Below are 18,467 nucleotides of genomic sequence, written 5' to 3'. Positions count from 1 at the left end.
ACAGATCGGGAAAGCCGACAGTGCACTGAACTCAGCGCACTGTCGGCTTTCTGGCAGTATATAGAACTGCCTGTGCCCAAAAGTGGTGAAAGGTCCTCTTTAAGAAGTTACAACAAGGGTCGGCTTATTTTATACAGAAAAGTAGGTTTTATTTGATTTATTTTTTTTGAATTTGACATGTGTTATAGTAATCACATTGCCCGGCCTTGTGCCTGCTATTAAAGATTCATCCCACATGGTAGTAACGTCCATTGGAAACCATGGCCACAGCTTGTGTTTAGGAATGTGTCTCTATTTAATTCATTATTTAGTGTAATAGAAGGCGACTTGTCTGAACACGACAGGTTTCCAGGATAAACAGAGCCAGAGAGGCCTGACTAGCGGGAAACCACACGGCCCTCACCCTACTACCAGCCGGTAACCAAGGCCTCCTTGCAACCGAAGCTGACGTAATGAAGCCTCGCAGTCATGACTCTACGCACTACAGATAACGTAAGTCCTCTTTGAGAATAAGCGCTTGGCAACGAACTAACGTAGCCCTTGGCGCCTGTAGCGCATTGCGGTGGTTGCTAGGACGCTCAGTTGGTCCCGCCTTCCTTCGGCTCAAGTGACCAATCTGGCGGCCAGTCAATCATTTGAATGGGGCCAATCAGTGCATGGTTGCGGCGGGAGTGTGGTGACTATGACAGCTGACAGGCAGCCAATCAGATCATAGGTATGGTAATAGCAAAGTTTGAATGGCAATCCTCTAACCAATCCTTGGCTCTGGAATGAACCTGCCTACTTTCTGCTGTCCAATAGAAGCCCGAGCGTCTAGTACTCATCCGCAGCAACGTCCGGAGCCGCCTATATAAGGTGCTGAGGCAGACGGTTAGAGTCAGTTGCTCCAGACGCCACCTCGGGAATTTATAACAGAGTCAGCTAGCCGTAGTCACATTATCAACATGAGGGAAATCGTGCACCTGCAGGCTGGACAGTGCGGCAACCAGATCGGAGCCAAGGTGAGCTGATGTTCGGGGAGCTGAGCGCTTTCTGCCTGGTGAGGGCGTACACGGCTTTTCTGTCATAGCTGCTGCCTCGTTTCTATGTTTGGCTATGGTGGCTGGCAGCGCTTCAGCCGCATTGCGGGTCTCGTGCTGACCCTCCTGACTGACGTCTTGTCGCCTGCGGCCATTTCATGGGCACTGACAATCTGTGACGCATAGTTATTATTCACCGGCATTGAAATGGTTACGAAGCTGCTTTAACGGCCTTTCCCGCCCCTCTTCCCGCGGTCACGTGGTGTGGGACCCCGGGGCGTGACTTGGCTCTTGACGGTTGAAGTGGGCGGGTCCATTCTTGAACCTGTCGGATCACGTGCCACAGGTTACACATTTCAAAATTCGAATCTTCGACTTGGCGGGAAGGGGGATGTACCCTGCAGGTGTCACGTGCTCACTATAGGGCTAGCAATGACGTCACACCTGTAATATCCACCCTTCACCTGCAGTGCTCCTATGTATATGATTTAAACAATATTGTGTAGTAGGGCTGCAGGTCAAGCAAGTGATGTGACTGGGCTTGCTGGTACTTGTTGTCCTTAGCTGATTTTATGGGTAAATTCATGTCTCTTGGCATTGATTAGACTGAGCTTGTCCAGAATTATAAGGGTTATCGATCATCAAGCAAGATGGTGCCTATGTACGTGTTGTGCAGGGTTCATACATGGAGCAGCGGGTCTAGCTTGTGCACTACATGTCTATGGCTGTGCTGCTGGCCTTAGGGGGATGTAATGCTGGAAGGTCACCCTCGTCCCCTATACATGTGTTCTCTAGGTGTTGCTGGTTACCCATGCTAACAAGTTACAATTAGTGCGGCCTATTAAAGGGGTTTTCCAGGCAAACAAGATAACCCAGGCAAGGTCAGGATGGGAATAAATAATATGCACCGCCCCATTCCATTGTTTTCCTACTCTGGCCAGCTGGTAATAGATCACTGGTACCTAGCATGTAGTTATTGGACACAGGCCACCTCACCTCTGGATTGGTCAGTACAGACATGGGATAGGGGACCCTGATGCTGAAGGCAGGGGGTTGGTGGGTATCCCTTTATTTTTGTATTAGTCCCCCAAAGTGGAAAAACCTTATTCTTGCTGCTCTGGTGCATAGAGCCCGCTTTCAATTCAGACTCAATTTGTCTCCTCTTATAGAGGATAGCTTGAAAGGGTTAAATCTACCACAATGGCTAGCTGCTTTTTAGGCTGTCTATTAGAATGCCTTATCACGAGTGTGACAAGGACTGGTTTCTTATAGAGCAGTATCATATTTTTGGGCCCTAATACTGTTGTGCAATGCTGACCTCAGCAGTAGGCTCTCTGCACACCTATAAATAGGGCTGTCTGTACTAACCTGATGACAGATCTGTCCTATATGATCTTACCCAGTTTTACCATGGTTTGGTGGACTATAGTGTGGATTATGTTTCATACACTAACTTCTGACTCTTCTCTCTAGTTCTGGGAGGTGATCAGTGATGAACATGGAATTGACCCAACTGGTACATACCACGGAGACAGTGACCTCCAACTGGAAAGAATCAATGTCTACTACAATGAAGCTACAGGTGAGAGATGCTCCTTAGAGCTGTGATTCTTCTTCTATTTCTTATCCTTGAGTTGTCACTTATGATGTAATGTTATCTGCAGGTGGCAAATATGTTCCTCGTGCTGTGTTGGTGGACTTGGAGCCCGGTACCATGGACTCTGTGCGATCTGGGCCATTCGGACAGATCTTCAGACCAGACAACTTTGTGTTTGGTAAGTAACTGAGTGGCTGATGTTTTGAGTCACCTTAGCTAGTGAGGAAAGATCTACTGGATGGTTAGTCTGTCATTGGGGAGGGTCAGTATAATGGCTGTTTAAGTGAGTTAAAAATCATCAAAGCTGGGAACTCCATCTGCACCAAGGTTACTAGTCAGAATCTTGGTCTCATTTAGGGGTGAAACGCTTATTGAATACCAGATTGCCATAGCCATCTCATACCTGCATGGGACACTTCCTCTTTGGTAATTCTTGCTTTTCTTGAACAGGTCAGAGCGGTGCTGGAAACAACTGGGCAAAAGGACATTATACAGAGGGAGCTGAACTGGTTGACTCAGTATTGGATGTTGTAAGGAAGGAAGCAGAAAGCTGTGACTGTCTCCAGGGCTTCCAGCTGACCCACTCTCTGGGTGGTGGCACTGGCTCTGGTATGGGAACCCTCCTTATCAGCAAGATCAGAGAAGAATACCCAGACAGAATCATGAACACATTCAGTGTTGTGCCCTCCCCCAAAGTATCTGATACTGTAGTAGAGCCATACAATGCCACCCTTTCTGTTCACCAGCTTGTAGAGAACACAGATGAAACCTACTGCATAGACAATGAAGCCCTGTATGACATCTGCTTCAGGACCCTGAAACTTACCACCCCCACCTATGGTGACCTGAACCATCTGGTCTCAGCCACCATGAGTGGTGTCACCACCTGCCTGCGTTTCCCTGGCCAGCTGAATGCTGACCTGCGAAAACTGGCTGTCAACATGGTGCCTTTCCCCCGTCTGCACTTTTTCATGCCTGGCTTTGCACCACTCACCAGCCGTGGCAGCCAACAGTACCGTGCCTTAACTGTGCCTGAGTTGACACAGCAGATGTTTGATGCCAAGAACATGATGGCTGCCTGTGACCCACGTCATGGCCGCTATCTGACTGTAGCTGCTGTGTTCAGAGGCCGCATGTCCATGAAGGAGGTAGATGAGCAGATGCTCAATGTGCAGAACAAGAACAGCAGCTACTTTGTGGAATGGATCCCCAACAATGTCAAAACAGCCGTCTGCGATATCCCACCCCGAGGCCTGAAAATGTCTGCTACCTTTATTGGTAACAGCACAGCTATCCAGGAGCTCTTCAAGCGTATCTCAGAGCAGTTCACTGCTATGTTCCGTAGAAAGGCTTTCTTGCATTGGTACACTGGTGAGGGCATGGATGAGATGGAGTTCACTGAGGCAGAGAGCAACATGAATGACCTGGTGTCTGAATACCAGCAGTACCAGGATGCCACAGCAGAAGAGGAAGGAGAATTCGATGAGGAGGCTGAGGAAGAAGCTGCATAAGCGCCTGCTAACAGTTGTAAATTATTAAACACCTCAACTCCTGTTCAAACAACTTCTGTTTTCTTGATGTTTGTTTATTTGTGTGTTAACTTTATCTGCTGTTCCTCGTTTCATGCTGTACAGAACTTTACACAACTATTAAAAAGCATTTTTTTCAAATGCCTTTTCCTTAGTCTTCTTTCAGGGGGTACTTGATGTAGAGCTGCCTGGTGGTGTTTCCATAGGTTGAGCCAAACGTGTCCCTAAAGCCTGGAGTGAAAGAATAGCGGTCAGACTGGGGATATAGACTTGGCATGAAGATCTGCAGCTGATGCCCTTAATCTGAACAGTCTTACTAACAGGGTAATGACAATCTCCACCGCTGGGAGTAGCAGTGACATATATAAAGGGGTTGTGCAGGTAGATAGAAAGCTTGGTGCTTTCATATGCAGGATCCCAGAGCTCTCATTCTTCGCTTTGCACAGTGTAGCTTAGAAGAATAGTTGGTGATGTCACTAGACTGGTGAGGCTGTATATATCTCCAGCATTGCCCTGTTATTGCTGCTCTTGTACACAGCTCCATTGTATAGTGCTCCAGCAAATCTACTTAAGGGGAACTCTGCAGTAATGTGCAACCTGGTGGTGCTTTAAGAACTGCAAAATTTATTTTGTATTAACCTCTTACTGCAGGTAATGGTCTTAGGTCACAAATACAAGGCTAGAGTGACATTCATGTTAAAGGGTATATCCATGGACTAGGATCCTAAGCAGTAAAGAAAATAGGTACCCAAAAGTTCTCTACTGAAGTCAGTGTGCCTATGTTGCTGCCTGGACTGCAGCCTCATCACAGCAGTATTACACATACACAACTTCAGTATTGTTGTAGAGGCTGGAACTCAACATCTGCTCCCTGGGTCACATGACCAACTATTCAATGGGCCTGTGGCTGGAGTACAAGTAAACTTATGTCCAGTTGGTCTCCCCTAATGGCCAGTGCTGAAATGTATGGTGGTATTGATACTGATGAATTATTTAGGGACCCTGATCTTGTCAGAATGCCGGCGAGCTTTATAGCATACGGTAAGTTGCTCCTATGTATTGTACAGTAGCTTGCTCAATTTATTCCTGCTGTTTGTCACTTCCAGACACCCTTGCTATGTATAGCTAGTCCACATAGTAACGTCATGGCAAATCCTACAGAATGTAAACTGCCCGTGTCACTATGTGGGGCCTGTCCTGGGGGTTAAAGGGATTGTCTAGTTCTAAAACTGCACTGTGATCTAATGCACCCTGGGACTAGCAAGGAATATCTGATGCTTTACACTAAAACACTGCAACAGCTTAAAACCCATCCTTTTGGATGTCTAATAACCCCATAATGGTGGCTACTCACGTGGTACGAAACCTGTGTATTTAGGCAAGAGACCAGCAGGGCTATAGATTTTAGCTGTGGGCCAGTAGGTTGGTTTCAGTCTTCGTTCCGAGCTAGTTTCAGGATATCTTATCTGAATCTGGGGGGTAAATGAGATGGTCAGCCTAAGCCCTGATACTAGAGACCCTAGTAGTGATACAAGATGGATGTTATATTATGACTGAGTGCGTTCAAATTAACCCTTTCAGTAGCTTTGTAACCAGGCTATATTGGTGACTGCCTGGTTTGCTGTATTGTAGCTGTTTTGTAAGTGAACTGCTTGCACATATAACTACATGGGCTTGTGTCCTCTGATATGGGGTGTATCTGACTTGGGTCCTCTACGGCGGCTTATATTTCGTTGTCCATGCTGTTGCAATGTTTTAGTCTGTCCCTTGGCTTTGAGATTTTGTGATGTAAAATGTAATTTTGACCCAGACTTGGAGCAGTTTTGGGCCTTTCAATTTTCTCAGGAACAGATCCATGTGTCAGTATCTCTAATTCTGGAGCACAGCAGAGGGTTGGGTTCAGTGACGCCTGGTGTTGGAGTTCCACCTAGGATATGATTCATGTGGGGGAGGGAGACCTACAAACCCTTTAATATAGTGTTAGTAGTTCATAGAGAGATCATATAAACATATCCTGGGTTAATAATCCTAATAACTCAGAAGTGACCCCAGATGGCCCTGATATCTCACTCCATCTGTCAGACTGACCGAAGTCTGAGATGTGGAGCTATTTGACGGTTTCTCAGACTACAAAGCTGCCTTATCTATGGTCAATATAGAATGGTAATAGCTAGAGATGAGCGAGTACTGTTCGGATCAGCCGATCCGAACAGCACGCTCCATAGAAATGAATGGATGCACCTGGTACTTCCGCTTTAACGGCGGCTGGCCGCTTAACCTCCCCCCCCCCCGTGTGCCGGCTACGTCCATTCATTTCTATGCGAGCGTGCTGTTTGGATCAGCTGATCTGAACAGTACTCGCTCATCTCTAGTAATAGCAGCTCTCCAGTCTGAAGGTCCATCCAACAACTCATATCTCAGCTTTCTGGTCTATGTAATACTTTGTGTATTTCAAGATGGTGTAGAGCAGGGGTCAGGGATCCATAGCACTTCTGCTGCTGAGCTACAACTTGCAGCATGTTCTATGTACTCTCACAGAAGTGAATGGTACAACTGAGTAAGTGTGTATGCTGGGAGTTGTAGTTTTACAACATCTAGAGTGCTAAATGTTGCTGATTCCCAGCTTAGAAAGTATATGGGCCAGTTCACATGTACTGACTGCATTTCTCTTGTTTTTTTTTACCATCCCTGGGAATAGATCCAAATGGAAATAGTCAGCCCAGCCCAGTTAGACTGGAGTGAGTGTGCGTGCTTTTGTGATCCGGATGCTGATCATTACAACATGGAGCGATGTAATGTGCCGCCAGTGACCTCATAATGACTAATGGTTTCTCCAAGTACGTGAGTCATCTACTATAAAATAGACCAGAAACAGGATCAGGAGTAATGGTGTAAACTGTATCTTGGGTAAATGAGGGTATTTCCACCCCTATGTAATAAAAAAAGGGGAAACTTGCAGTAAGGATTGGTTCTGCTGTAGTAAGTATTTTTGTACATATAAGCATGAATATAATACTGCCCCTATCAGTTGTAACTGGAGTTGCCCTTTGGGTATTTTGTCTTAGTGATGGCCTATTATGATGTGCCATCTCTTTATGAATGTTGGGGCTCTGATCTCTTCAAAGGAGGGGTTTCATAACATCTTATCTGATAACCTATCCTTAGGAGGATGATCGTCAGGCATCTGATACCTGGGTATGGGGCTGATTTGCGACCATGACGTGTGATTGATCTTTTAAAGGGGGGTTTCCAGGTATCTTAATTGATAGACTATCCTTAGGAAGATCATTAGCAGGTGTCTGATTCCTGGGTCCCCCTGCCGAACAGCTGATTAAAGAGACCTCAATATTTGGGTGAGTGTTGCGGCCTAGTCACACAAAACTGATCCATAATCCTTTACTTCTATTACCTTGTAAGCCTCTTCCTGCTGCTACTCTTATATTTCCCACAAAATTGGGATGTAACTTAAGATATGGGGATGCAGCGTAAATCAGAGGATCTGTGCGGGCCCCAGAAGAGAGACGCCCACCAATTCAGTCATACCATAACTATATAAGATCGGAGTACCCTTTTAACCTCACACTCTTACTTGGCTGTGCTCAAATTCGTCCATACTGATCTTAACCCCTGGTGCGAAACTGATGCCCGTTCTCCACTGGTAGCGAGGAATGAAGCCGGTGTAACCTTTAGAAAAAAAACCCACAATGAACAATTTAGAATTCTTCATAACTAAATTTTTTTTCCCCCTCGACATTTTAAATAACTTGGTAACTGTGTCGTCTGCACCAGTTGGAGCCCCAAGGAGGGAAGTCTGGGCCCCTCTGCAGACGTTACAGTCTCCATTATATAATCTGCTTCTGGCTGTAGCTCTAAAGCCCCTTCACAATGTCAGCCAATTTTCCGGAGGACGTTTGAGGCGACACAACCAGGCTGGAGAAGCTTTAGTTGTAGTATTATGGCGCCATCTATTGGCTAAGGCATGCATAGTATGCGGCGGAATCTACCCATCTATTAGCTCCCTTCTTTTTCCTTATAGCTCCCTTCTGTAAGGGTTAATTGTATGCAGTACTTCCTCAACTTTTTGAGGAGACAATCCCCTGCTTTTCCATTCCATACATTTCATTGGTGCTTTTATTGTGAGTTCACCCCATAGTATCTGTTGAATTACCTGGAATGGCGTTATGTTGCAGATTTTGGCCTAGGTCTGGTTTAGGGGTCTTATATGTGTCTAAAGGGGTTTTATATTCTGCCTTTGGCTTCCAATGTCTTGTGGCATAGCTGTCCTGTAAAGAGAACCTAAAAGCTTTAGGGTTAGTGTATAAGGAGAGGAAATAAAGCTGATCTTGTGCATTCATGCCTCCCCCCCCCCCCCCTCACTGATCCCTTATTGATTTGAGTCTATTAATCGATCTGAAAACACAGGCAAAAATGTATTTAAAGAGGACCTTTCACCATTTTGCCCACAAGCAGTTCTATATACTGCTGGAAAGCTGACAGTGCGCTGAGTTCAGCGCACTGTCGGCTTTCCCGATCTGGGCCCGGTGTGAAGAGCTTACGGTCCGGTACCGTAGCTCTTCTATGGTCAGAAGGGCGTTTCTGACAGTCAGTCAGAGACGTCCTTCTTCACAGTACAGGCTATCGCGCTGTGCTGTGAGAGCCGGGAGGACCGCCCCCTCCCTCTGCTCGCAGTACTCGTCCATAGACGAGCATTATCAGGGAGGGAGGGGGCGTTCCTCCCGGCTCTCACAGCACAGCGCGATTGGCTGTGCTGTGAAGGACGTCTCTGACTGACTGTCAGAAACGCCCTTCTGACCATAGAGGAGCTACGGTACCGGGACCATAAGCTCTTCACACTGGGCACACATCGGGAAAGCCGACAGTGCATTGAACTCAGCGCACTGTCGGCTTTCCGGCAGTATATAGAACTGCCTGTGTGCAAAATGGTGAAAGGTCCTCTTTAAATGCAGCTGTTTATTACATTTGTGTGAACGGAGCCTAATTTTTTTTTTTTTGTGTGTGCGTTCTCGGGCTCTCACCAGATCACATGCACATTTTGTCATGCCGAGCATGCATGTGTAAATGGGGAGTTGTCAGGAGGGATACGCTAGGTTCACACTTGCGTTTGGGTCTCCGTTCTGTGGTTTCCGTCTTCTGCATGCAAGAAGATGGAAACCACAGACCGGGTCCGGTGGTGAGCGTTTTATGCTCTCCGCCGCAAAACCATTTTTTTTTTTTTTTTTAAAACCGGGCACAGAGTACTGCATGTCCGACTCTGTGTCCAGATTAAAAAGAAAAACGGTTTTGCAGCGAAGAGCATAAAACGCTCACGGCCGGACAGCTTTCAAACCCATTCAAATGAATGGGTATGAAAGAGTCCTACAGGTTTCCATATCCTGCCTCTGTTTTGTGCAGGAAACGGAAACCTGCAGAACGGAGACCGGGCGCAGATGTGAACGAGCCCATACCTGTTGGCTGAACAGTATCTAATGTGTATGGCCAAAAGCCTGCTAGCACGGGTTGAGACCCCTCCTCGTGCTCTCTCCCTCCTTTATAGCTGCCTCCTGAAAACCATCACTCCTGGGCCTCCGCCCTATACTAGGTCTTGGGAGTCTGATTTAGGCGTCCGCCTCTCTGCTGCTGATTGGGACCGATGCTTCCTCCTATGCCACAAATTACCTTTACCCTGTAGCGCACAGGAGAAGAATTACAAGCTCCTGACCCGATGGTATCGATGTCTGACCCTCCTTCACAAAATTTACCCTGCGGTTTCTGATCTATGTTGGCGCTGTGGGGCTGCAGAGGGTACCTTCCTCCACGTGTGGTGGGACTGCAGTGGGATCCAACCTTTTTGGTCTGCGGTGTTCTCTCTATATAATAAGGTCTCTGGCCGGACCCTGGCACCATCCCCCCAGGTAGCACTTCTCTCACTCATTCCAGGTAAATTATCCAAGGTGAAAGGCGATATCCTGCGACACTTCCTCACGGCCGCCAGGACGGTCATCCCACGCCACTGGCGCAGTCCTGTCCCTCCCTCCCTTACGGAATGGCTCCAGGAATTTCTCTTTATCCGTAGAATGGAATATCTGGTTGCGATGGACTCTCCTGACTCCTCTAAGTTCGAAACCCTCTGGCGGCCGTGGGTGGTGTTTCAAGAGACCTCGGAGTTTGCATCCCTTTTTAGTTGAGCCCCGGGAAGGCCAGAGCGTATCCTTTTTTGTCCTGCCTCCTCAGTGATCTCTTTCCTCTCCCCCTTGTCTCCTGTCAGTTGTGTCCTTTCCTCCCTGTTTCTTATGTCTGGTCTTTATGTTGTCTGTCTCCCCCCTCCGGTTCGCCAGGGGTTGTTACCCTGCTTCTGTTAAACTGTTATTTTGGTTCCCAGTATCTGTTTTTGTAGTGAGGGGGCCTTCCCCCTGGTACTTTCCCTATTTCTGGCCCTGCGTGGCTGCCAAGCGGGACCTTGGGCGCTTGGCCCTTTTTCTTTGTGTGATATTCTTGTTTTGTTTTTGACAAAAAATTTAATAAAAGTTGATTACACCTAATGTGTATGGCCAGCCTCAACCTGATGATCAGTCCAAGTCTCCATCTATATTGTTTTCTATTGAATCCCAAGCCTGACGAGAAGTTAGTTACTTCCTCCGTCACTCCCATGAAGGATTGGGCTGTTGGAGTCCAACTTGCCCTAATTCTTTTGATCTGCCCTTTCAGAACACATATACACTTATCCAAGCTGAGAGTGCATGTGGAAGGGTGAAGAGGGATAGCGACTACTTCCTCTGTCGCTACCATCACCCTTGAATGACACTTCTAAACATTCCTATCTTAACCCCTTGTGTGGTGTCATTGAGGTGTGAAGGCTCGGGGTCTATCTGATTGGCAAATAAGCATTTAGTCACTGACTAGATCATTATATGGATTTCATGACACTAATAGCTCTTTGTAATACGACTGCCAGGGAGAGCTAAAGGAGGGACTCAAGAACCTTTTATGTGACATTGACAGATAGATATTAGCTTCATGACGCCTAATATGGCTGACAGGAAGTTGTTACACAGCTACTTCCTGTCTTTGATGGTTGTCACGCCGTATACCTGTGTGCTGTCCACTGGGCAGGTGAACTGGCCTTTCGTTACTGACGACTGGGTCTCCAAAAACTCATCCACTGCGTTGGTCACCATTCGACTGTAAGAGGTAGCATGCTGAAACTGTAGCATAGGCCGGTGACCTGCAGAGGGCGACACCCAGAAGGAATAGGACGTGCATAGAGTCAAAAAGCGAAGTGTATGTGACTCGCTCAGCTATATAGGTATGTGGGGTGTGACTAGTAGTATTGGGGCGACTTACCTGCATATCCAGGTGGAATGTAAACTTCTGGTAAGGCTATTCCTTTGTCTTTAGGGTTATTCTGTAATTTGGGGGGTTCTGCTGTAGTGGAGATGGGGGGTAGCCTCAGGGGTGACAGGATAGAGCGAGGGCTTTTCATCACGGAAGAGTCTGTAAGGAGGCTATTGGTGGTGGCACCATAGGTGCGGCCCAGCTGGTGCTGAAGTTGGGGGCAAAATCCGCCATAACTATAGAATAAAACACAATAAGAACATACAGCTTTTAACCCCTTCTCACTGCAGCCATTATTCATTTTTGTGATTCATTTTTTTCCTCCCCAGCTTCCAAAAGCCATAATATTTTTATTTTTCCGTTCACACACAGGCTTCCGGCTGCCACCGCTCTCCAATGATGTTCCTACGGGAAGTAATCGAAATCAATATGGAGGCGTTTATCTTTACCTGCTTCATTGCAATTTATTGAGGCATCTAAAGGGTTAGCAGGTGCCATTGGAGTAGGCACTTGTTGCCAGCAGCTACAATTGGGCAGGCAGTGGTTGTACCTATTAGTAGTCAGTGTATAATATAGCTGATTCCCGCTGGCTATAGAGGTCACAGCTTTTGAGCCCTCTGCTTACTCACAGCACCATTCCCTAATATATCAAGTGTAGTTAAGGGGTTAAAGGTGCACTCCAAAGAAAACTAATGCACTGTCTACCGGTAGTGCAGGGACGGAACATGGCACCAAACAGGAAACCCTTGTCATGTTTCGCCTCATCAGTGTCACACTATTGCCTTGAGTGTTCCTTTAATCATATGTCCCTAGAATAACGAATAGGGCCCCCTACTGGTGCTGGAACAAATCCATTGACCATTTTTTGCAAATGTTACAGCGTCCCCTGGAGATGGGGGTTAGGATCTCTCAGGGCCCTGATTAGTGACAGTCACATGATGCAGCTAATCGTAAACAATCCATTATATAGAATATGATGTCCCTTCCATTACCCAGGAATATAGTAGGCATCGGGAGTGAACAGGCTGCTCTTGGCCGCTTCTTCCATTTTACATCATAGCCCTGCTGGTCTCAAGGTGCAGTACACAGAACAGGAACTAGGGGGAGACATCAAAGCTGAGACTTTATAGTATATGTGTGCTGTTACTAGGCAACCATTGTGAGGTTCTAAGTTCTAATGACCCTGCAGAATGTGTTACTGGGGGAAAAGGGGTCCACGTCACATGACGGGCTTAGATACAGCAGCTCAGCAGACAGTATCACACAATAATAGGATTAGATACAAAGCTCAGCAGACAGTATCACACATGATAGGATTAGATACAAAGCTCAGCAGACAGTATCACACATGATAGGATTAGATACAAAGCTCAGCAGACAGTATTGCACTTGGTAGGATGAGATACCCAGCTCAGCAGACAGTATCACACATGATAGCGGACAGAATAATAACAGCATAAATGACAAAAGATATAATCCTTTATTATAATAGTGATAATATTTGTCGGATACGATTACCATAATTCCAGTTTTTTTTAATAAAATGTCCTATCTCAGTTTCTTCTGATATCTGTTCAGATTTGTTGGTTCATGGTCAGAGTGACTTCTCAGAAGGGGAGTAGTTCTTCTGTGTGGGGGTAACAAATTGGTTTATTGCAAGGTTGGGGCAGGTAAGAGGTGAGTTTAGCTTTATTAAATTTTTGTGGATTTTGTTATTCCAGTAATAAGAAAGGAAATGGAGTCTGGATCAGTGATGTCATTAGATCAATCTTGCTAACCCCATCCCTACTTGTGGGTCACCTGACTACTCCCAATGTGAGTTCCAGAGAGACCCTCCTTATTTTGGCTCAGGTAGAATAATATCTAAAATGGTCACTTTCTGTTGGTAGGATGTAGGAAAGCTCAAAGAAAGGCAAGTCTCCTCCTCCATAAGTAGTGTGTAAGTAGCAGAGCTGAGCAGATGGCGAGGACGGTACAGCAGATACGCAGCGTCTTCCTCTCCATGTTATCCTTTTTTCTATAGTGTTCAATGAAACCGACCTACAAAAGTAAAATAAAACCTTATATACAGGAGATACCCAGGTTATACCAGCATGGTCCATATCACTGTATACCATAAGATGTATTACTTATACCAGCTGTACATATATAATTATATATGAGATACCCAGGTTATACCAGCATGGTCCATATCACTATATACAACAAGATGTATAACTTTGTGGGGAATCGCTCAGGTAGACGCTTGTAGCAGTGCAGGAAACAGGGACACAGACACTGGATTGCACACAGGTTCAGGCTTTATTCACATGTAGTGCATACACTGCTTTTGCAAAGCCACAGGATAAACAAAACAAAACCCTTCTCGGCTGAGAAACTAACTTCAACGTAATGAAACTTTTCCCTGACTATACAGGAGACTGGCTACCAGTCTCCCACCTTGGCAATAACAACGGGTGGCACAGTACCTGCTTTGGAGGTCCGGTCTGGACAGTTCAGCTCTGTCAGTGTGGTGCCACCCTGCTAGTCTTCACACTCAGACTGTTATTAGGGCCTGACTAGTCAGCTGACCTCCCTGGTGTGGGTCTCACCATACACCCTTTAGGTGCCTGGCTGGAATATACCTGTCTTCCCAGACTACACCCTTCACTCTCTCACTATATATAATTATATACAGGAGATACCCAGATTATACCAACATGGTCTATATCACTATATACAAGAAGAAGTATAACTTATACCAGCTGTACATATATAATTGTATACAGGAGATACCCAGGTTATACCAGCATGGTCTATATCACTATATATAAGGATGCTTATGTTTGTATACTCACCCATCCACCCTTCTGCCTCAGTACGGGGCAGATATGTTCCTCTATATAGGCTCCCACTCTCTCACTTAGTGGGTCTAGCACATTCTCCATGCCATGCTCCTGGCAGTATATGGCCATTTGACCAGCCAGGACATATATGGACAGTACTGTGCTCCATGGTATGTCAGCCGGGTACCCCGGGTGTCTCCTCTGTCGGTCCCAGTACCCCTGAATGTTCTCATCTATAGTCTGTATGAGGAAATCACAGGCCTTGTCTTCTGTTAACCCTTGGAATATTCTGGGCCAGCGTTTGAAGAAGATGGGGAATCTCTCCAGGAGTTCGTCTCCTGCCTGGCGTAGGGTGAGGGCAGCCAGCGAGGGTGCAGGTCCTTTGGTGCGGCCTGTTACATAAGCAGTGTAGTCTCGGGCTAACTGATAGGCCTCAGTGACCAGTGGGTCTGTGCGGTTCTCTGCAGCCATGGGTAGAGCTGTGATACGAGGTATTTATAGCCCTGGAATGCTGGTGACCTGAACTATAAATATGAGCACTGAGGTGGCCTCATGTCTTTAGTGTCCCAATAACTCGCCATTGTCATCATGTCTTTGATGCCCTTCCAAATATGGAGGTAGCCAGAAGTTACAGAACATTATCCATGGTCATAAAGGGGACGTCACCACAAAGCCTTACACATGACCATATGGTGATCAATAGGAGGTGAGCCGAGCAGAGAACTGCTGCAAAACCGCCCCTGTGGTGGTGGCAATGGAGTGGAACAGCCATCTGCTGGAGCTGCCACCATTAGGATGTAGGTTGTCCAGTATGGCTGTGTTCACATGTTTGTTATTTGGCCCTCCTATGGCATGAAATATTCCAATGTGTGTGAACAGCATTACAGAAACCTCATTAGATGAGGATTGGTTTTGGTTTTCATGTAGAATCAGTATTAGGGCTTGTTCATACTTCAGAAAATAAACATCCCTGCAGCAGAATCCTGAAGCATTGACTGGGGGAAGGGGATGAAGGGAGGCATTAAAGAGTGAGGTGTCCTGGACGGGGACATTAAATCTGTCCTGGGGTAATTTGGAAGGGGACATTAAACTGGAGGCAACTGGAGGAGGACATTAATCTGTGAGGTAGCTGGAGGGGGAAATGTCTGCCTTTAGTTGCCCCCAGTTTAATGTCCCCCTACAGCAGCCCCCGGTTGAATTTCCCTATCCAACTACCCCCCCGGTTTAATGTCTGCTTCTACCTGCCCCAGTTTAGTGGCCCCCTCTAGTTTCTTTATACTGTGGGGCATTTAGAGGGGAACATTATAATGTGGGGCCATATAATGTTAGGGTGACTGTAGGAAGATTATACAGTGTGGGGGAACATAGAAAAATAAATTAGAATGGGCAGAGTCAACATAGAAGTGGGTGGAGCTAAATTTGCATAGAGCGCCGCACATTGTGTCCCTCTTTCTATCTTTTGAATGTTGGGAAGCTTGGACTGAGCTGCTGTTGGGAATCCTCTGCACCTGGGACCTGTATATAACAAGGAGCAGAGGCCGGGATAGTATACGGAATATATATATATAGCCCTGCTATTAGGACTGAGCTGCTGCTGGAAATCCTCTGCACCTGTGATCTGTATATAACAAGGAGCAGAGGCCGGGATAGTATACGGAATATATATATAGCCCTGCTATTAGGACTGAGCTGCTGTTGGGAATCCTCTGCACCTGGGACCTGTATATAACAAGGAGCAGAGGCCGGGATAGTATACAGAATATATATATATAGCCCTGCTATTAGGACTGAGCTGCTGCTGGGAATCCTCTGCACCTGGGATCTGTATATAACAAGGAGCAGAGGCCGGGATAGTATACGGAATATATATATATATATATATATATATATATATATATATATATATAGCCCTGCTATTAGGACTGAGCTGCTGCTAGAAATCCTCTGCACCTGGGATCTGTATATAACAAGGAGCAGAGGCCGGGATAGTATACGGAATATATATATATATATATATATATATATATATATATATATATATATATATATAGCCCTGCTATTAGGACTGAGCTGCTGCTGGGAATCCTCTGCACCTGGGACCTGTATATAACAATAGCCAAATATTGTATCCAAATACGGCACCTTGGACACTACACCCAAGTGTATTCATGACTTCACTTATTTATCGACCCTTATTTACATATCTATCACAATTTAGATTTTACCAGTGTGAATTAGGACAGACCTTTCCAGATCCTTGTATTAAATTCTGCTGATATTCTTTTGTTTTGGTTGGATGAAGAGATTGATGGCGCCCCTTACAGGATGCAGAGAACCCCTGTGAAGGATGACATGGTCAAGGAGAATGGGGCAGTTTCTCCTGAGTATTTACCACTAAGACAAGCTTATCTGCCCCACCTCACCTCATGGCCTGACTACTCACTGCACCGCCCTGACATGCTTTGTAGGTGTCACCAATTCTGTTCTTTACTATCTGCTCCAGGAAAATCTGTGTTATAATTTGTTAGACTTAGCTGTCCCTGTAGTTTTATACAACTTTCCTAGAGTCCTGAATGGTATAAATCTGGTCCTGAAAGTCTAGTTCTGATTCTATAGAGAAAGTATCTAGAAAAGCTGGACGGCAGCCATTGTCTAGTAACACCCTGTCCACCCAGCTTTTATTAAATACTGGAATGGAAACACTGCCTTGTTATGCATCTCTCTACATTTTCTCATTCAGGGCTCTAGAAAAGCTGGGTGAGAGCCCTAGTAGGACTAGTTACTGAGACCATATTGGTTGTCATCCAGCTTTTCTAGAGTCCTGAATGGTAAAGAAACCTGTCTATACAGGATATATTTATAGCAAGGGCAAATTGGCCATTCAGAACACCAGAAAAGCTAAATGACAATCAATATGGTTATGGTAACACCTACCACAGGGGTTTTCACCCAGCTTTTTACAGTACTGAATGTCAGAATGGTTTAGTTTTCCAATGACAGTGGATATATTGATGTGAAACTAGGTATATTTGTCATTCAGGACTGTAGGAAAGCTGGGTGTGTAGTGATGGACACCATATTGGCTGTCAGCCAGCTTTTCTTTAGTGCTGATATGTAGTGAGTATATAACAGGACAGAGTTGCCATTCAGGATTCCGGAAAAGTTGGGTGAAACCACCTGTGGTGAGCTGTTTTGTATTCACCTAAGTCATTCAGGAGTCTTGGAAAATGGATGAGAACAACTGCAAAGGGGAGTAAACCTCTACATTAGTGTTCTTTTACATTATAGCTAGATTCCACCAGGTGGCGCTATTGTATTGGTGTTCATGATAAGAATGCACTGCAGCCAGTGGTGGACAGCAGTACTGCAAGTGAAATATTATACTGAATATTGACCAATTTCATCTCATAAATAAAGGTATAAACCCTCATTTTCAGGGGCGTAGAGATAGGGGATATTTTTGGATGCTCACAAGGTATGTATCTCTCCTTCTAGCTTTAAGTAACCTTGAAAAAATATGTTTATAAGGATTGTCCAGGATTATAAAACATGTCAACCTTCTTCAAGATACAAAGACCCATCTGTCCAGGGGTTGTGTCTGGTATTGCAGTTCTATTATAATGTATGGAATAAAGCTGCAATACCAGGCACAGACTGTGGACAGGTGTGGCACTGTTTTTGGACGTATGCAACCATGTCTCTCTGATCCTAAACAGCCCACTTAAAGATCTAGAGATGCTCAGTTTATTTCCTATAACCCTTCAGAAGTGACGTGTCCCTTTAAGTAGTCCCTGCGGTCAGTGATGTCTGCCACCATTAGCAGCTGGTGGACAGGATGATGGCCATTGACCATTACAGAGCATGTGGAGGTTAGAAGACCATGCTCCTGGTCCTGAGCTTATGACATAGACCGTCTACCTTTCAGCCATTTTGAATAATTTACTTCTTATCCAATAGAAAGTGTATAATTTGCATAACTTCCCAGAAGCCATTGTGGGATCTCACCCTGAGTTTAATGAATAGCGTAAAGAATAAATCAGGTTCCAGACCAAAAAACGGGTAGCCGCGACTGAATGCCGGTGCACTGCACGCACTCTGTTCCAGATTAGGCCCAATGAATGGGCCTAGTCGGGAGGAGGGAGTGTCTTCAGGCCGAATCGCGAGG

At 45.7% G+C, this 18,467-nt stretch overlaps 3 protein-coding genes across 3 annotated transcripts; 1 reads left to right on the top strand and 2 right to left on the bottom strand.

Moving 5' to 3' along the window:
* The first annotated feature begins 834 nt into the window (after positions 1–834).
* Positions 835–4,286, top strand: TUBB4B (tubulin beta 4B class IVb). The gene is made up of 4 exons (XM_075259710.1): positions 835–1,001; positions 2,493–2,601; positions 2,684–2,794; positions 3,067–4,286. Exons 1-4 carry the CDS (start codon positions 945–947, stop codon positions 4,125–4,127), a joined length of 1,338 nt encoding a protein of 445 aa, XP_075115811.1. The 5' UTR covers positions 835–944; the 3' UTR covers positions 4,128–4,286.
* Positions 4,277–12,525, bottom strand: CIMIP2A (ciliary microtubule inner protein 2A). The gene is made up of 7 exons (XM_075259711.1): positions 12,470–12,525; positions 11,487–11,713; positions 11,234–11,367; positions 8,314–8,428; positions 7,735–7,829; positions 5,500–5,617; positions 4,277–4,376 (listed from the first exon to the last, which is right to left on the bottom strand). Exons 1-7 carry the CDS (start codon positions 12,523–12,525, stop codon positions 4,297–4,299), a joined length of 825 nt encoding a protein of 274 aa, XP_075115812.1. The 3' UTR covers positions 4,277–4,296.
* A 413-nt stretch (positions 12,526–12,938) lies between these two features.
* LOC142184301 (anti-apoptotic protein NR13-like) lies at positions 12,939–14,778 on the bottom strand. Its single transcript, XM_075259083.1, has 2 exons — positions 14,315–14,778; positions 12,939–13,517 (listed from the first exon to the last, which is right to left on the bottom strand). Exons 1-2 carry the CDS (start codon positions 14,771–14,773, stop codon positions 13,380–13,382), a joined length of 597 nt encoding a protein of 198 aa, XP_075115184.1. The 5' UTR covers positions 14,774–14,778; the 3' UTR covers positions 12,939–13,379.
* Positions 14,779–18,467: the final 3,689 nt, after the last annotated feature.

This window comes from Leptodactylus fuscus, chromosome 11, assembly GCF_031893055.1.
Source record: "Leptodactylus fuscus isolate aLepFus1 chromosome 11, aLepFus1.hap2, whole genome shotgun sequence".
Taxonomy (NCBI): Eukaryota; Metazoa; Chordata; class Amphibia; order Anura; family Leptodactylidae; genus Leptodactylus; species Leptodactylus fuscus.
The sequence above is the reverse complement of the archived record's forward strand: the minus strand, read 5'-3'. Positions and strand labels throughout refer to the sequence as shown.

Bases quoted from the DNA above. Each gene is read 5' to 3' on its own strand.
- TUBB4B (XM_075259710.1), top strand. From the start codon at position 945: ATGAGGGAAATCGTGCACCTGCAGGCTGGACAGTGCGGCAACCAGATC. The intron at 1,002-2,492 runs GTGAGCTGATGT...TCTTCTCTCTAG, and splicing joins GCAACCAGATCGGAGCCAAG to TTCTGGGAGGTGATCAGTGA. The intron at 2,795-3,066 runs GTAAGTAACTGA...TTTCTTGAACAG, and splicing joins ACCAGACAACTTTGTGTTTG to GTCAGAGCGGTGCTGGAAAC.
- CIMIP2A (XM_075259711.1), bottom strand. From the start codon at position 12,525: ATGGAAGAAGCGGCCAAGAGCAGCCTGTTCACTCCCGATGCCTACTAT. The intron at 8,429-11,233 runs GTATACGGCGTG...TTCTCTTTACAG, and splicing joins GCCCAGTGGACAGCACACAG to GACAGCTATGCCACAAGACA. The intron at 4,377-5,499 runs GTGAGTAGCCAC...CTTTCACTCCAG, and splicing joins ATACACAGGTTTCGTACCAC to GCTTTAGGGACACGTTTGGC.
- LOC142184301 (XM_075259083.1), bottom strand. From the start codon at position 14,773: ATGGCTGCAGAGAACCGCACAGACCCACTGGTCACTGAGGCCTATCAG. The intron at 13,518-14,314 runs GTGAGTATACAA...TTACTTTTGTAG, and splicing joins TGAGGCAGAAGGGTGGATGG to GTCGGTTTCATTGAACACTA.